This window comes from Musa acuminata, chromosome BXJ1-9 (genome assembly GCF_036884655.1).
Source record: "Musa acuminata AAA Group cultivar baxijiao chromosome BXJ1-9, Cavendish_Baxijiao_AAA, whole genome shotgun sequence".
NCBI classification, from domain to species: domain Eukaryota; kingdom Viridiplantae; phylum Streptophyta; class Magnoliopsida; order Zingiberales; family Musaceae; genus Musa; species Musa acuminata.
In genome coordinates, this window is record NC_088335.1 from 44,691,268 (window position 1) to 44,708,457 (window position 17,190).

The 17,190-nt window shown below is 35.6% G+C and overlaps 2 protein-coding genes across 4 annotated transcripts; both read right to left on the minus strand.

Moving 5' to 3' along the window:
* Positions 1 to 209: 209 nt before the first annotated feature.
* Positions 210 to 11,668, minus strand: LOC103998851 (protein DECREASED SIZE EXCLUSION LIMIT 1). Of its 3 annotated transcripts, XM_009420455.3 has the most exons (13): positions 11,386 to 11,667; positions 11,234 to 11,296; positions 11,086 to 11,154; positions 10,939 to 10,995; positions 10,561 to 10,781; positions 8,995 to 9,053; positions 8,716 to 8,809; positions 6,584 to 6,650; positions 5,971 to 6,053; positions 5,720 to 5,811; positions 3,470 to 3,576; positions 1,612 to 1,675; positions 210 to 577 (listed from the first exon to the last, which is right to left on the minus strand). In XM_009420455.3, the coding sequence occupies exons 1-13, from the start codon at positions 11,517 to 11,519 to the stop codon at positions 479 to 481; spliced, it is 1,209 nt and encodes a 402-aa protein (XP_009418730.2). In that variant the 5' UTR covers positions 11,520 to 11,667; the 3' UTR covers positions 210 to 478. The 3 variants fall into 3 exon arrangements, with proteins under 3 accessions (XP_009418730.2, XP_064940036.1, XP_064940035.1); XM_065083964.1 differs by lacking the exon at positions 10,561 to 10,781 and having other exon boundaries at positions 10,939 to 10,991; positions 11,386 to 11,668; XM_065083963.1 differs by lacking the exon at positions 1,612 to 1,675.
* Positions 11,669 to 13,134: 1,466 nt separating this feature from the next.
* On the minus strand, positions 13,135 to 16,776 carry LOC135593724 (NADP-dependent D-sorbitol-6-phosphate dehydrogenase-like). Its single transcript, XM_065083975.1, has 6 exons — positions 16,517 to 16,776; positions 16,207 to 16,301; positions 15,999 to 16,116; positions 15,780 to 15,912; positions 13,716 to 13,935; positions 13,135 to 13,533 (listed from the first exon to the last, which is right to left on the minus strand). The coding sequence occupies exons 1-6, from the start codon at positions 16,653 to 16,655 to the stop codon at positions 13,303 to 13,305; spliced, it is 936 nt and encodes a 311-aa protein (XP_064940047.1). The 5' UTR covers positions 16,656 to 16,776; the 3' UTR covers positions 13,135 to 13,302.
* Positions 16,777 to 17,190: the final 414 nt, after the last annotated feature.

Genomic DNA, 17,190 nt, shown 5'->3' on the forward strand with positions numbered 1-17,190 from the left:
ACTGAAGAATTGGAGCACAGCAAAAGTAGGATAGATGAAAAGATCCGAAGCACACACAGTTATGCATAATTTGATGAAACCAGTATCTGTAGATTAAGCAGCGTTTGCAAGCTTAGCTCGAGATTGTTGGTGCTCGTAATGTAAATAAACTCAACCATATCTATAGATTAAGCAAAGCTTTTGCAAGCTTAGACTTGAGAATGACCATGTGAAGTTAAAGCTTATGACTCATTTGTTTTTGTCCGCGGCAATTGGAGAGGAAAAACTAGAAGGTAATATCATTGCAAAGTGGCACCTTAAATGATCACTGACAAGGAGAAAAGAAAAGGGTAAGTGGAAAACACTTAAGAGAACGAGTAGGCATTGGATTACCAACTCCTGTGGGCCTTGAGCTAAGATTTGTCCTTTTTTGAATTCCTTAATGCTCATAGTAGAATAGTGGGTTGTGTGAAGCAGTGAAGAAACTTTTTCCTTTTGGTTAGATACGAGGAGGATAAAGATCCCACAATGCAACAGTCGAGTCCTGAGAGCAAGATGCCATCAGCTTGCAGTCGATTGAAAACGTCACCGCATTGCACTACAACAGGTAAGACGACGACAGATAGATCAGAATCAATTTGGATGAAATTGCAAACAAGTACAAAGTCTGTCCAATCAAAGCCTCTCAAAGTTTGATCTTTCATGGAAGTGACTCGAGAAAAGGCAAAACAATTAAGAGTTAAGTGAATCTAAATATATCACATGCTACAATTTCTAGATAAAAGAACTGCAAAAGCAAATCAAATTTTGAAAGAAATTTGAAATCTCAGACTAAATGCACAAGTCAAAATCAAACTCATATGATGGCTGTGAACACAAAAGTAAAAAGGGGAAATAAAGGCAACTGCCATTGCAAAACCCATTCTTCAGAATCATCAAATTTTTTGTTCCAATAAGATTGATGAATTTACATTAATTAGTTGTTGACAGGACAGAATCAACTTGTTAGATGCCAAAACTTTCAGACAGCCAACTTTTTTTGATAGATTCACTAACTATAAGGTAATCAACAAAATCCATACAGATGACAGACATACATGTTTGTCTCTTTAACATGATTTATGCAACAAGTTTAGCAAAAAAGAAATAAAATAAATTCTACATAAGTAGTTATGTGTGATTTTCATCTAGTTATAGGTTTTATAAACAACCAAAGAGCACTTTTAAGTTCCTTCACTTAGATCTTGTTATCAGTCCTTGGTATAGATCTACACATCATGAAAAGGCATGGAGACCATCAATGCCTTTACTAGCAAATAAATTTTTATTTCATGTAAGAGAACTTTTGGAGATTGTCTATATAGTAGTATTTGCCATTATTGCCTTAAAAAAATGTTGTCAAGATGATTATTTTCCATGGCTATTCTTCACTTAGCAAGCAAAAGGGCATAGCATTTAAAGAAACAAGGTTAGTTCTTAGGTTAACTCAGCCACTCGTACCAGTAATCAGAAAATACAAAATTTATCAAGATAATAGTGGTTGAAATGTAATAAAAATGCACGTAATAAAACTATTGTTCAAAATTATGGAAATTAATATTTGTAACAAAAGTTTACAGTCAGCTAACATACCAAACCACTGTGATATTTTAGTATTGCTAGGGCATTTCCTTTCCGATAATTATACACTCGTACTCTGAAACAAAAAAAATTAAGTATATTGTAAGGCAACCATAAATTGCAAATGTACAGTAAATGGAGGAATCCGATCTTCCATATTCAAAGTTCAAACAACCAAAAAGATTTAAAATAAAAAAAATGCTATCATTAACTAGAACTTTTCAACATATTCTATAATCAAGTTTCAAAATTAATAGGCAAAAAAACTACAAATTTATGGAGCACAACGTATATACTAGGTACATAAAACTTTAAAATAATCAACTCCATAGTCTGTACCTAAGTTTTATAAAGACAATCTAACATGACCACTTATGACCTTTAGCTAGTTCATCCACTTTCTAGTTAAACTCAAAAAGCTAATACACAATATTTTTTAGTATTAAATACCACTCGAGTGGTACTATATTATAGGAAATACATGCAACTTTAGAAGCGGATACTTCAATAAATGACAAAGATCATGTCCACTAGTTCTTTTCATGATAAACTAACCAATCAAAGAGTGTACCTTCAACAACCAAGATTGTCGTTGTTGTTTAGCAATACTAGATTAATTTTAAACTACCTTTTAGAATCTCTATGCTGTCTACCACAGGTTGCAATATGGCCAAAACACAACAAGAGCATAAGACAATGAAATGGATGAAGGAAAATGGTATGATAAGAAAGATTACCAAAGTTGACAGGGCTTAAGAAAACCTTTAGAAAATAATTTAAAGCTACCTTAAGAATGATGAACCTACAACAATGAGTATTGACGTCGCAATTGCTTGAATTTCTACCTAATCCAGCACCATACTTGTCCCTGAAATCAAGCTTTATCATTCTACAGGCTGGAAAAATTCCCATGTTTTGTGTCAATAATTAGGCGTCCAGTCGAATAACAGAATATAAACACTGGGAGAGGATGGCAGAAAGAGAAAAAAAAGGGGGAGAGATCATGATATTAGTTTCAATATGTGGCGAAAGGGCTTTGATTCAAGCAGTGTTTGCTAATTACAGGTAGGTAGAATCTCCAAGGTGGCAGCTCGTGAATGGAGATAATTGAGAATTCCACTGATGAAACCAAAAGTGAGATAAAGAGAGCAAAAGGAGCAAAGGAAGTGAAAAACAAGGGAGACATAGCGACATGACTCCTAGAATCAGCAACCATAATTAAAGGTATGCAGGATAGAGTGCATAGAAAGAAGATATTGTGTGGTGTTGGTGTTCGATTTTGGTGGTGGTAATTGGCAATTGCAGGCAAGAGAGAAGGAAGAAGAAAGGAAGAGTAAAATTGCTAAGAAATACAGACTGAAGATGGAGTTGAAGAGAAGTAAAGAAGATGGCAAGGAATGTGGAGTAATAAGGAGAGAAAGACTAAAAACATCAACAGTGTGATGGTATGTAGGTAGGAGAAATGGTGTAAATAATTTAGTTATAAAGGATTCATAAATTAAATGCTGAACTGACAAAACAAATTATTAGAACATTAAAACAAGTCTTTCAATTGTCAACTAGCAAGTCTTGTTCATCATCCATGATTGCAGACTAGTGGCACATAATTCACTCCAGTTTATAAAGAAAAAGGGGAAGAAAATCTGTCTCCTTGTTTTCTTTATCAGTCTTGACAGTCATTCTGTGAGTAACATGCATATTTACAGGTGATATGAATTATATTGACCAATCAACAAATACTGATTTTTTTTTCTAATGTTTGTCCACAGGACACTTAATTTATCGGGATGCCTTAATGTAAAAAAATGGTTATCTTCTAATTGGTTACTAAAGAACTTAGAAAAATGAAAAACAGGATTCTGAAGACAACCTGTGATCCCATCCTGCAGTTGCTGCAATTTTACTGTCTGCTCTTATTGATGTGCCAGCTGTGCCTGGATGATCAACACTTATTTCTTTCCTCATAGTACAAGTACCCTTGACAACAAAAGGAAGCAAAAGAACTGCTGTTAGTATGTGCAGTGTTAATAGCATGCATCATTGGTGACAATAGAAGGAATGTTCAGGTGAGAAGAAGTTTTTCGAACTCAAAGTCTGTATGCAAGAGAGAATTCAAAATAAATGATTGAGAGCTCTTTGATTATAATTACTGAGTTGAAAAGGTAAAATTTTATGGTTTTGCTGATAATGTTTTCCAAAGGAACAAAAGATATGCTTTAGAACCAAATGGCAAGAATTGAGAAAATATTATTTATGCTGCATAGAAAATATGGGTGCCAAATTATAATGGCACTTTATTACAAGACAATGTTCACAGATCGAAATAAGGTTCCCTACAAAAAAGGCAGGACTTAACTCCATCCTTTTTTTTTTTGTTTGTGTCCTTCCAAACCAGTATGGTACTGGTATAGCAGGCAGTATATACCAACCTGCACTGCCTATTTCCATTGAATAGTATTGTATTTATATCAAGCTATGTTTTGGAACCATACTTGGTCCACAGCAACAGTACACTCAAAATACAATATGATGACAAAAAAAACAAAAACAGAAACAAGGGAACCGAGGAATAATCTTAATATAAAAGGCTAGTCAGCAGGTGACCAAGAAGGCCAGTTACAAAATTGTCTGTGGCAACCCCAAAGACATCTTGATGCCATAGGTCTAAAAGCTATCAAAGGGCACTATCCACCAATTAAAAGTATTTTCGCAGAGTCAAGTTCAAAAGGAGGAGATAATTAACCACACATATAGGGAAAATTTATCACCTAGAATGCAGGAAAAAATAAATAAATAACAAAAAGAACATGATCACAGAGTTATAGACCAAGCATACAACATACTAAAAAACAGTTACGATTGGAGAAGCTCGAACACATTTTGGATTATTTCACCTTTTTTTGGCAAAGGATGATGAAGACATGATTCAATCCTAGAACCTTGCTATCAAAAGTCAAAACTTTTTCCAGGTAGGCAAGTTGGCATCTTCTTAAGGTTTGTAGGATGAAATTCGAAATCCTCAACAGTTAGGTACACCACTATCATGTTAACCTTTGCCTTTTTGACCTCTTGTAAGGTATCTCAGTAATGACTACAACTATAAAAGTGCATTACTAAAGTGTGGCAATGCCACCTTACTATATTACCAACTTCATCGGTTGTGGTACTTCATGCCACTTCGAATATAATCATATTCAGCCTCTTATTTTTTCTACAAAAGCATGCCTTGTGGCAATCAATCAGCACACCATTGTATTGCCCAATTAACACAAGTCAAAAGTTTATCTAGCCATATATCAGCACCTCCAACACATGATATTTTTTTGCAAATGATAAATGATAGGACGGATTTGATCGTTGGACCTTTTCTATCAAACAGTTAAAATCTTTAGCTGACATTCTCAAGAAAAAATTATTGGATGAGGTATTGAACTCTCAATCTTAGATAAATGAATCTGGTAACACTATCACCATATCAACAAAATCAATATTTTAAGTATAAAAATTTGTGTTATGAGATCTTGAACTCTCAATTTTGGCAAGCAGATCTGATACACCACCATCAAATCAATAATTTTGGTACAAGTTTATTGGATGATGCTTCGAACTCTTAATGTTTGATAAATAGATTTGGTACACCATCATCAAACCAATTATTTAGGTGTATAATCAAATGAGGACTTCATCTCAAACCCTCAACCCTTAGTAAATGATACACCACCACCTGAAAGATAATTTAGAAGCTAAACATTTGAACTCTACACCGTTGGTAAGTGAATCTGATACATCACAACTAGATCAATTCTTTAAGTGTGTCTTGCTAATGTTATTGTTATCGTCCAACAATATTCATAATTTAATTAGGTTTTAGAACAAGAAAAAGCCAACACGATTAGAAAAAGAGATGAAAAAATATTAATTTCATGACTAATGCTTTATAATGCATGAAATGAAAACTCATGATTGCAATCCACATCTATACAAATTGATCAAAAAGAAATGTTGCATGCGAATGGACGTAGAAGTAACTTCAAATTAGGGGGCATGAAATTATACAGGCAGAAAAAGCTTTGTTAACTGGTAACAGCCTAACAGGAACTTGCCATTTAAGCATATATACCTTTTGATGATCGAGATGGAATAACACTACTTTGTTATCAGCAGCTCCAGATATGCCACCATTGCATAATCCATCAAGTGCAAGGGATAAAACTGCCACAAAAAGGGAAATCAGTAATATTGTTACCAAAAGTTAAATAAATATAGATCTGAATTTTTGAATAGAGATTAAAGGATGACAGATGTTGTTTGCAACACTAGAATATGAAATTGCATTGCAATATGATTTCACTTTATACAAGGTTATCAAACCTGCTTCTGAATGAAATTTTACAGAACATAATGGAGTGACAGGCTTTCTTATATCCCACCAAAGCATGCTACCATCTTCATAACTGTCAAAATAAAAATAGAAAAAATTAATAATTATTCTTCTAATTACTATCACAACTAATCCCGAGTAATAGCCAACCTAGGTAAACAACTCGAATATTTTGTTATCTATTGAGTAGCAGAAAGAAATAATCTTAATATAAGAGTTTTAAAGAAATTATATATTTAATCTTAATATATTTAAAACTCTTATATTAAGATTAAATATATAATTCTCCTTGGTAGGTTCCCCTTTCATAATTCTAAATAAAAGCAGCTTGAAACTCTAATTATAACCAAATTTTTCAACAGTTATATCTGTATTGTGTCATATGAATAATTTCTGATAATTTGTTGTGCCGGCATACATATCCGTATTGTGTCATATGAATCATTTCTGATAATTTGTTCTCAGTATACATCGTATATGTGAAGTCTACATGAATTCAAATATTTTTTAGGCATTGAGTAACTCATAATTCTGTGGCCATAATAGATGCAGCTGCTCATTTGATAATCAAAATAAAAACAATTTTTAAATAAAGAAACCTACCCAGATAAAATATTTAAAAATCCCTGTGATTCAGATGATAAAAAAGCTTGGACAGCCATACACATTCCTGCAGATATCCATTAAACAGGTCTCAGTTGAAGGGCAAGATATAGATTATTACTTTGATAACTTTTTTTTCCAAATTACTTTGATAACTTCACAAGAAGAAACATATGCAAGAAAGAAATATATATCAAATTAAATAATCCATGCAACAGAATAATAGAGGACCAAAGTAATCAAGCTGATGTAATCACGCTGCAAAATCATTCACATGCATAGAACAAACAACCAACTCACAATTGAATTATATTATCTGCTACAAGGATTTATATATACTAGACTGACACTAGTTTCAATAACTTATCAAAATGATACGGTATATGTTAGGCAGTATACCAAACCTGTACCACCTTGTATCCATGGAACTCCTTTTCGCCCCAATGTGAACCAGATGCAGACCGCCCTATTTCAGGCAGTCCAATCTGGTCTAATTAAAAAAGTAAATTACAAGGGGATCACAAGCATTCAATCATTTAAATATGATCAATTTCCTCTTTTAGGGACGAACAATTACTTATTCAATAATCCAACCGCTAAAAGCTCCAATCAACCATGAAAATTCATTGATTCATTATTCAATCATTTAATTAACATTGTTTATCCATCTAACCATCCTCATTTTTGCATATCTAACTTCCATACTTCTATTCACCTAACTAAACGATATTGCTAAGCATAAAGCATAGATGATCTTGTGGTTGTCTATAAAACTTCAACTTTTAACCATATGGTAGCTCGTGATCACACTCTAAATACCTCTCTCCACTTCACTCACACTGCTTTTATGCAATATTTTCAATCTCACATACCACAATCTTATTAATATTAAGTCCCGTTTAAGAATACCAAAATAATAAGCACGACAAGAGATTTAATAAAGCTTAAAAAATTAACATAATAGGAAAAAGAAATAACAAAAGAACCAGCATAAAAACATATAGAGAGAAAATATGGTACCAGTTTGCAGAAAATAGAGCTAAATCAGCCACTTAAGGATGCAAAAAATGCAAGGATGATGATACTAAGGAACTCTAATTCACCCGGACCAGTTGGTACCAGCGTGAACCGGTATGCGGACCCGACCCAGTTTACATAGTTTGGTGTGGTTCAAACATTATATATATATATATATATATATATATATATATATATATATATATATATATATTTATTTATTTATTTATTTATTTATTTATTTATTTATTTATATATGTATGTATGTATGTATGTATGTATGTATGTACATACATACATACATACATACATATATATACATATATGTGTGTGTGTGTATACTAAATCATGATTCTTTAGACACGAGTCCTCTCCATGTTCTCCTTTTCTTCCTCCTCTCAAACACCACCTTCTCTCAACTGCTGCCTTGGTCTAATAGCCACCTTCTCCTGGCTGCCATCAGCTTCCTCGCCATCCACTGCTTACCTCTTTAATCCTCCTTCTTCCTCGTCGTCTTCGTTCACCTCTTCTTCTTCGTTCCTCTTCCTCCTCTTCTTCCTTCATCCTCTACATACTGGTGTATGGACACCTGGTAAACCAATAGCAGATGGTACATGCTGGTCTGGCCTGGGATCAGTATGGTTGTCAGGTACGAGATTGCATTCCTTGGATAATAATAATACTATAAGTAAAGCTAACATAATATCGTGTCAAAGAAATAAATTGTAATGAAACCAGCATAGGAATATTTAGAGAGGGTACATGATTCCATCTTGTAGGAAATAGAACTAGACTGCCACTTAAGATTACAGCATTTTATGTCAAAGAAAAAATATGGAATAATAATACATCTTGAAGAAAATACCATGACCAGAACAATTTGAAACAAGCACATTATTTCATCAAAATATCCAGACAAAGATCTATATAGGGTACAAATGTATGCCAGATAATAGAGAATACATAAAGAGGAGCTCTCATGAGGAGACTGGGACAAATGCAGGATGAAATTGAGGCAATGTCCCACAACTATAGATATTAGAAATTTGAATATTCCACCATCATGGATACTTTAACATAAAGATAGAGCTTACAAAGGAAGAAGCAATGCATACCTCTTCGTTTAATTGGAGGTTCTGTGGAAATAGCGTCAGAAATTTGAGGCAAGCACATCAACCATTGTCCACTATTAAGATCCCATATTTTAACCTATACAAGTCAGTACATATCTTGGTAAGGTGTAATACAATACAAGACATATATATATATATATATATATATAATAAATTAGTGCTCTTCGTATGCAATCTATTATCTTATTAAAACTTTAAAAAACATGAAAAGGTCATCAAACAGCTGCAGTAAAAAAAGTACCAAATTGATTATGCCATTACCTGATAAGATTCTTCTCCAGCTACAGCCATCAACATTGATCCTCTAGTTGTATTGAAGCCTACACAAATAAACATTATTAGAGTGAATCAAGAAAATTGAGACTGTTCCTACCAGAGGTGGCAAAACAAGTCATTACAAGTGCTATAAGTGGGAACTTTTAATTTCATATATTTTTGTTCTCTAGTGATTTGACCACCATTATTATCTAAAGATGCATTTTTGTGATAACTATTTCATGAATGAATTTAAATAGTGTATTGAGAAATGTGGCATTTAAGAAGAACTCAACAAAAAATTTTGGAGTCCTGGAAATGTGTAAAAAATCACCAAGTTAATGCACAAATTTCAACAAAATAAAAAAGTCAGAGGGACAAAGCAAAACATAAGTCAACTGAAAAACATAGAGATAAATTTGGCATAAGATAGGTAACTGCCTTTGAAGGGAATTTTAAAAAATTAAATTAGACATTTTTAATCAAACAAACAGAAAAAATTAACACTTGTATTTATATGCTGAATAACACATGAAAAGACTAGTGACAGAAAGAAAATAATGTTTTAACAAGTTATTATGTGTGGTGTCACATATGAAAAGGATTATTGTTGGCATATCACAAATGAAGCCGATATAAAGATTCTCATGATAATTGCTTGTGATGCATTGTTGTTAACCAGAAAAGACAACAGAAAAACACGGAACTCGAACTGCAAGTACTAAGCATTAACTGAAATACAAAATTTCGTTCGACACAGTAAAAGTAAGGCTTTAGTATAAGCAATAATTCTAGCATGCTTATTGTGTTGATTAATTTATAAAAGGTTGTTTCAACTAAAAAGGTATGTGTAACGGATCGCTTAAGCTCTTTCTTGCTATTTCTGCATACATCACAGGCTAGCATGGTACAAATATTGTTGTGCAGCAACCCACACCTTAACATGCTATGGTAACATGTCCCCATTGAATATCCCAGTTGGCTGAACATTATGAGTCAACATGAGTGTGTAGGATTTTTACCAGATAGCTAAAAAATAAAAAAGTTGCCACAATCATGTACCAAGGCCTCTGTAAAGTAATTTGATGTCAATATGGACCAACATGCATTACGTGCATCAAGGCCCTTTCAAGTCTTTATTTACAGGCTGATAGTGCTTGAGACCTATATACATAAGACGAATGATAATTTTAAGACTAGAATAGCCTCCTTTTTCTTCCTCTCTGGCCGATAGCCATATTGAAATTTGTTTGATCTGTCAAAAACTAACAAGGTCTGGTCAAACAAGGTTTAAAATCCTACTTTTTGTAGTTTGGATTCGATGTTTCTTTCCTTACTCGAAAAAAGACTTCAAGATACTGTTTGGATAAGGAAAAGGACACTATGCAGATGGCACAAACAGGGCATTGCAAAGGTGTCCTGACTGTCCTACCATTATCTGTTCATGTTTGGTTTCCATGTATCTTTTTTCGTTTACACCCTCTTTACTTTCAGTTTAACCTCAAATGATGTGTTATATAACTTGGGAGAAATAGCCCTGAAAAATATGACATCAACGCAAATATACAAAACCTTCTATTTGTTTTGGAGATGTCTCATCACTATTTACATCAGGAAAATACTGCCCCCCTTCCTCTGAATCAAGAATCTCTCTGTCATTAGTAGAACAAGCAGATTTCCCATCCAAAGGGTCAACAGATTTTTGCCCCAATACTTCTGTGCTTGCAGGGGACTTCACCAATGAAAGTTTGCAGAAGTGATATGTATTGGTCCTGAATGTAACCAGAGGCTTCCTGCCAATAAAACAGCCTCGCCTAAGATAGCTAATCACTCAATAGTGCATTACATCAACTCCGAAGATTGAAAAAGATAAGATTAAGACATAGGATTTCCTGACCAAGGAAAATCCGACTGGAGGAAGACATAAGTCAAATGGAGAATATCAATCACCTGGAGAGACCAGATTCCTCAATCTCCCAGCATTTACATGTCCCATCTCTGCCCTGACTACATCGAATAGAAAGCAGCGCATAAGCCACTCGAACCGACACGGACTCATACAAAGAAGGAGAAGAAAACACAAACAATGACAGGCACCTCACAACTCTTTCCCCAATAGATGGACTGGTAGCAACACAGTAGACGCCTGCTGCTCCGCCATGAGCCCTACATCACTCAAAGCGAATCGAAAACGTATGTCATCAACAAGAGGAGAGAGAGAGAGAGAGAGAGAGAGGCGCTATACCAGGTGGAGGAGAGCGTACGGTGCTGCACGGTGTCCCAAATCCGCAGCTCTCCGTCGGCGGCGCTAACAAGGAACATCCGTTTGGGTTAATCACCTTATTCCCTTACATTCCAAGGCGAATTCAATTGATAGGGATTTTCTATCATGATTACCCAGTGAAGAGAAAGGATCTCGAGGGGTGGAAGGTGGCGTCCATGACGGAAGCGCGGTGACCTCTCAGCACCGCCACCGGGTCGGGCGGAGGCCGGCGTTTCTCGCCATCGCCTCTGCTGCTGACGACGCTCATGGTTTCGCTAGGAGGAGACGGCGAACGACCCCAAGAGGCGACTGAGCGGGACCAAAAGGAGACGCGGAAAGGCGGAAGTGACGACGACCAGATAAAGGCGCTTCCCCCATATGTTCAGTGCCGACCTTGATCATAGTGGTTAGGCAAAGGTTAACGATCATTTCCCGATAGTATATCGGGTTTGCGTTAGCATGTACCGAGTCTTCGAAGAAGTCGAGAAAAAAAATTAAAAAAAACCAAAAAAAAATGTCTTGCAAGCCATCTTAATCATTTGTCTAAATCCATTGAACTAATTACATATTATATAATATTATAGTTAAATATCTTTAATATTTTGATCTTTAAAATTAAAAATTTATATTATTTTTTTATAATTTTAAAAATAAAATATCAAACCTCATTTATCTTGATGTTATTGGCTTTACCGACGAGATATACCACATAACTGCACCTATAGGAATAATACAAAAACGATAAATTAAAAAGATAATTTTAATATTTTTAATATTTTATTATTTTTTAATTAAATTTCTTAGTTAATTGTCGTTGTAGTGGCGGACGACGATGTCGTCGAGAGCCGTGGGTGATGGTCAACAAGAACGATGTAGTGGTCGACCTTATCGGTGTCGATCTAAACATCAATGCCTGAGGTGGGGGCGATTATCGTGGCAACAGTAGCGAGTTGATGATGATGGTGGTGGTTATCGTGAATGTCCTTGGAGACAAACGAGGTGAAATCTTGGAGATGGAGTTTGAGGGACTACTATGGCTTTTTGCAAGAATAGGAGGAAGAGCAACAACGTGAGGTGAGGCAAAAGGAGAGAGAAGAGGAGGACGATGGCCACACCAACGTAAATGACACAGACTCTTGCGAGGGGAGGAGGAAGAAAAGAAGGGAGATTCGCAGTGGGAGATTATGGAAGAGAAGGAAGAGGACGATGATTATGGCTGCATCAAAGCAAATGCTAGACTTCAACGGCTTCTTGCGAGGGAAAAGGAGAAAGAAAGAGAACAACGACAAGAGATGAGACAAAGAGAGAGGAGAAAGAGAAAAAAAACGATGGCCACACCGATGCATATGATAAAGAAAGTGTTGCGGGAGATAGAATCACGTGTTTTAACTTTTAATTAAGACATACAAAAAAAAACATAACTAAAATATTAAAATTAATTTTTTATTAATCATTTTCATGTCATTCCTATACGTAATATATTTTTCATGGATAAAATCATGATATATAAAAATTATATATTTCACTTTCATAATTATAGAAATTTTAATAATTTTTTTTTAAAATCTAAATACTAGGATACTAAAGAGGTTAATTATAAAAAATAATATATAATTTGCCTGAAACTATATGTAATTGCTTTAGGTAACACTTAAGTGGTGTATATAAAGCCAAGCTGTTTTGATCCAAAAAGAAACATTCTTTTTGGGAGACACAAACATACTCCTTGCAGCATTGAACATTACGAACAACTTAGTCTAAATCACCCAAATAATGTCAAGTCCCAAATGCAAAAGGGCTCTCCTACCTTTCTCATAAATCAGGTAGTATCTGCAATTTAAGACTTAAACACACAAAATGCTTAACTACATGAAATGCCTTGATACCTGAAAAAGAGCCTTTCATATTGTGCAAACGCCAAACAAGAGATTTTCAAGTTTCTAGTAATTTGTGAGAAACGGCATCATTCAAATGGGTACACCACATTTTATTCTACTGTTTGGAAGACCAAGGTGGAAGTCATCTCCAGCAAGCAGTTACAATCGTTGGACCTATGCATAGAGATCAATGCCCCAAAATTTGGCGGGCTGGTTAGTTCTGTACTTCCTGTCAATACCCTTGATCTTCTCCATGTCCTCATCTGATATGACGAAATCAAACAACTTCAAATTCTCATGCAGCCTATCAATCTTTGAGGTCTTTGGTATAACAACAGTGTTTCTCTGGACGCCCCACCTGAGAATGACCTGCGCTGCTGTCTTGTTATATTTCTCAGCCAAGGTCTGACAAATCCAATAGTAGAGAAAGATCATGTTACTCATACCCAAGAAAAAAATACAAAAATTATTTAAGAGAATTTCAATGCTTAGATAAACTAGAAAGATCAATTCTCCATTCCTAGGGATGATAAATAATTATCCGAAGAGAATAATAATGTCAACATGAACAAGGAAAGATGCTTCACCTTGATGACTGAATCATCGAGACAGGAAATGGTACCAAACCATTCAGCATTAGCAGCAGCACCACCTATAGGAGTATGTGCAGTTACACAGATTCCATGCTTCTGGCAAAATTTGACAAGAGATTCACGTTGGAAATATGGGTGAGTCTCAATTTGGTTCACCGATGGCTTGATTTTGGAGTATGCCAAGCAGTCCCTAGTAAGAAAGATATCATAGTTGCTGCACACAGGTAGCAGCCTAATCAGGGCCACATATTTTATATATCATAGAAGCCTAGAAAATTAGAAAAATGCATCATTAACAATTCATGAATATACATGTTCTGTAACATCATGTTGGAAGTTGGCTCATATTAAGGCACGTAAAGTTGATCTAACTGTGTTATGTTGCAGTGAATAAAGTTGTTGGGAGAAATAGTGCTGGGTTTGTGATACCAAAACCACCTTTGTTCATTGGCATGGACCATGGTAGGTGTTGAATTCTTTAGGACATCTATAAAGAATGAACACAAACATAGGATTCTGGTACGACAAAATACTGATACACTAATATGTCAAAACCTGAAAAAATAGAATACAGTACGGTAGGACACAACAATCAAGAACATTTACTATACGTATCCCATATATGATAAAGCTTGACATTTATATGCTAGACCCTGACAAAGATAGCATCCAATACATATGAAATATGAATACAACAAAAACAATCGAAGTACACATTTTTCTTCATGCTTCAAGGGGAAAAAAGTATACTTTATGATATATTTGTGGAGGGAAAAGGTTAGATAAAAGATAAAGAGAGAAATGACATACAAAAAAGAAAGAAGAGACAGAAGAGAAGACCTATAGAGGGTCTCCATTGATTATCTTAATTAGGACTTAAAATACCTTACTTTATAGACTATTATCCCTTCTCCTACTTCTAAACAAACTTAAACTTCACAGGCTTAAATGGAAAGTTAATCACACTTTCCCATAAAATTCTCTATTATCAAACTCTAGTTCTTAAACTGACTCTGATTATAAGAAAAAGCATAATCTGTCCTACACCTATATTAAAACTTCACAACTCACTTTTGATTCTGAATAGGACTTTAGAGACCATATAACAAAAATACATATATTGTCTTAGACTGATTAGATTTAGATCTACAAGCCCCCATCAGCAAGAAGGATGGCTGTTACTCAACTAGTCTTGACATGTGTTTTAACCTGGAGATAATACTTTTGGAATGACAAAGGAATCATGAATCCACTTCTTCACTAAAGTGGCCCCTCGTGTATCTTCAAGTTGGTTCAACTACGATGGTTAGAGATTAGAATAAGCATAATGAAACTCCTGATCAAGATGCTTTTAAGGTGATTCAAAGGTGAGTTCGATCGTGTAATATTGGGATCAAGATTTTTTATCCTTAATCTTCGTCAATTGGCCAGCAATGTTAGAGCCTTGTGTTGACCCTAGCAATGGACCTAAAAGTTCAAATTGCTAAAGTACACATCCTTTAGGCAACGGTTTTGACAAACATCGCAAAATTGTTAAAGTTGGCTCGATAATTGCAATCCTTGATCTGATGCATTTTCTGAAGGAGCTTGCTTTTGTTGTTACTTCCATATGGTCATTCAGGCACATAGAGGGTTGGAGTTGACATCTCTAGGACTCATCCATATGTCTTCGAAGGTCTACATGGTTAGTTAGATTAGCCTCCTCTTGCTCTTTGGGAGGCTTCGATCCTTCAATTTGGTATTCTTTTTCAATATCAATTGAAAGTTCAGACACAAATTCCTACCAGGAATGAGACAAAAGGCCAGTCTCAAACCCGCCTCAAACATAATCTAACTAATATGTCAAAAATTGATGCATAAAAGTTATTTAATCTGGCCTATTCTTATAATTTCATGCTTCATGCTTCTTGTCATCGATAATTGTATATGTCAAAAGATCTTACAAGTTGTATATCAACAAAAAAAAACACATATTGCTGCATTGCTAAAAGAACCAGCATTCGTAAATGAAGTACAAAAATCAATACAAATAAAAGAGAAGAAATGCTATCTCTTCACCTGATTCCGATGCTCCGAACCAGTCCCATGGAAACAAGATCTTCCATTGCATGCCAAGTGGTCTCAAGTGATATGGTTGTGTCTATGTCTAGCACACCATCTTCACCAAGAGCACTAGCAGTTGTTCCAACCCCTATACACATTTATGACTATATTCTGTTAAAGTAGGTCTCAACATGCTAGTGTTAGAAAAGTATTACTCTGACATGAGGAACTTACCAGTATGTCTCGTAGCCACCGGAAAGTGAACAAGGTAGAGATCAAGATAGTCTAACTGGAGTTTCTTCAAGCTGTCCTTGCAGGCCTCGAGGACATGCCCATGATCCGAATTCCAGAGCTATCATAAACAACAGATAGAAAAGAGAAGAGATAAATGAAATACCGCACTGCACCGAGAAGCTACGCATTCAATTAATGATTTATCGACCTTGGTGGTGATGAAAACGTCTTCTCTTTTGACAAGCCCTGTACGAAAAGCTTCCGCAAGCGCTTCGCCAACCTCAGCTTCATTCTGGTAATCAGCTGCACAGAGTGCATGTTAGTTAGGAATCATCTTGGTATCCCAGTAAGCCCATGACTGGGAAAAGGGTGCCTGCGCTTATAGCCAGGATAAGGTAGGAATCGAAGACCGCCAAAAAACATAGCAGAACCCGGCGCCAAGAGCTAGAGACGGGATCATCATCACGATATCAAAAACACAGGGATCCGCCTGTGGGAAGAGAACGAGAAGGCATTACCCGCACAATCGAAGTGGCGGTAGCCGATGGAGATGGCGGAGAGGATGAGATCTCGGATGGATTTGGGCTCCATCCGCCACACTCCGAGACCGATGATGGGCAACCGGTACCCGCTACTCAGTGAGATCGCCTCCGCCATTTCTAGCTGCTGCAGCCGCCGACAAGGACGACGATCCCGTCCCTGCTCTCCGCTTGTTGTTATCGCTGCCCTACTGATGACAACTTGAAGCGGCCGGCGAGGGAGGGAGGGACGAATGGATAAGAATGAGACACCATCGCGTATTCAAGAAGTGTTAATTACGATAATACCCAACCGAGCCAATTGAGCGCGCCGCGTATTACGTTTGGGTCTGCCATTGAATGGGTGTATAACAAAACTTTAAATACGTCTCATATTATTGTCTATTAGAAGTTCCAAAAGGTTTACTAATTATTTTTTTGAAATATGATAAAAAGTTTACAATGTTCGACGTGCTTTTTTACATTTTGATCCATTTTTATCAATATTTTTTGTATCAAGTATTAGAATCTTAATAGATTGGCTTAAATATTGAGGAAGAAAGACTCGTTTCTCTAAACCAACATACCCAACGTTAATTATGCTACTTCTAGATGTAGGGTGTTCTCGTGCTCATGAATATATTTTGCATAGGCAATAAGATACATCGAACAAG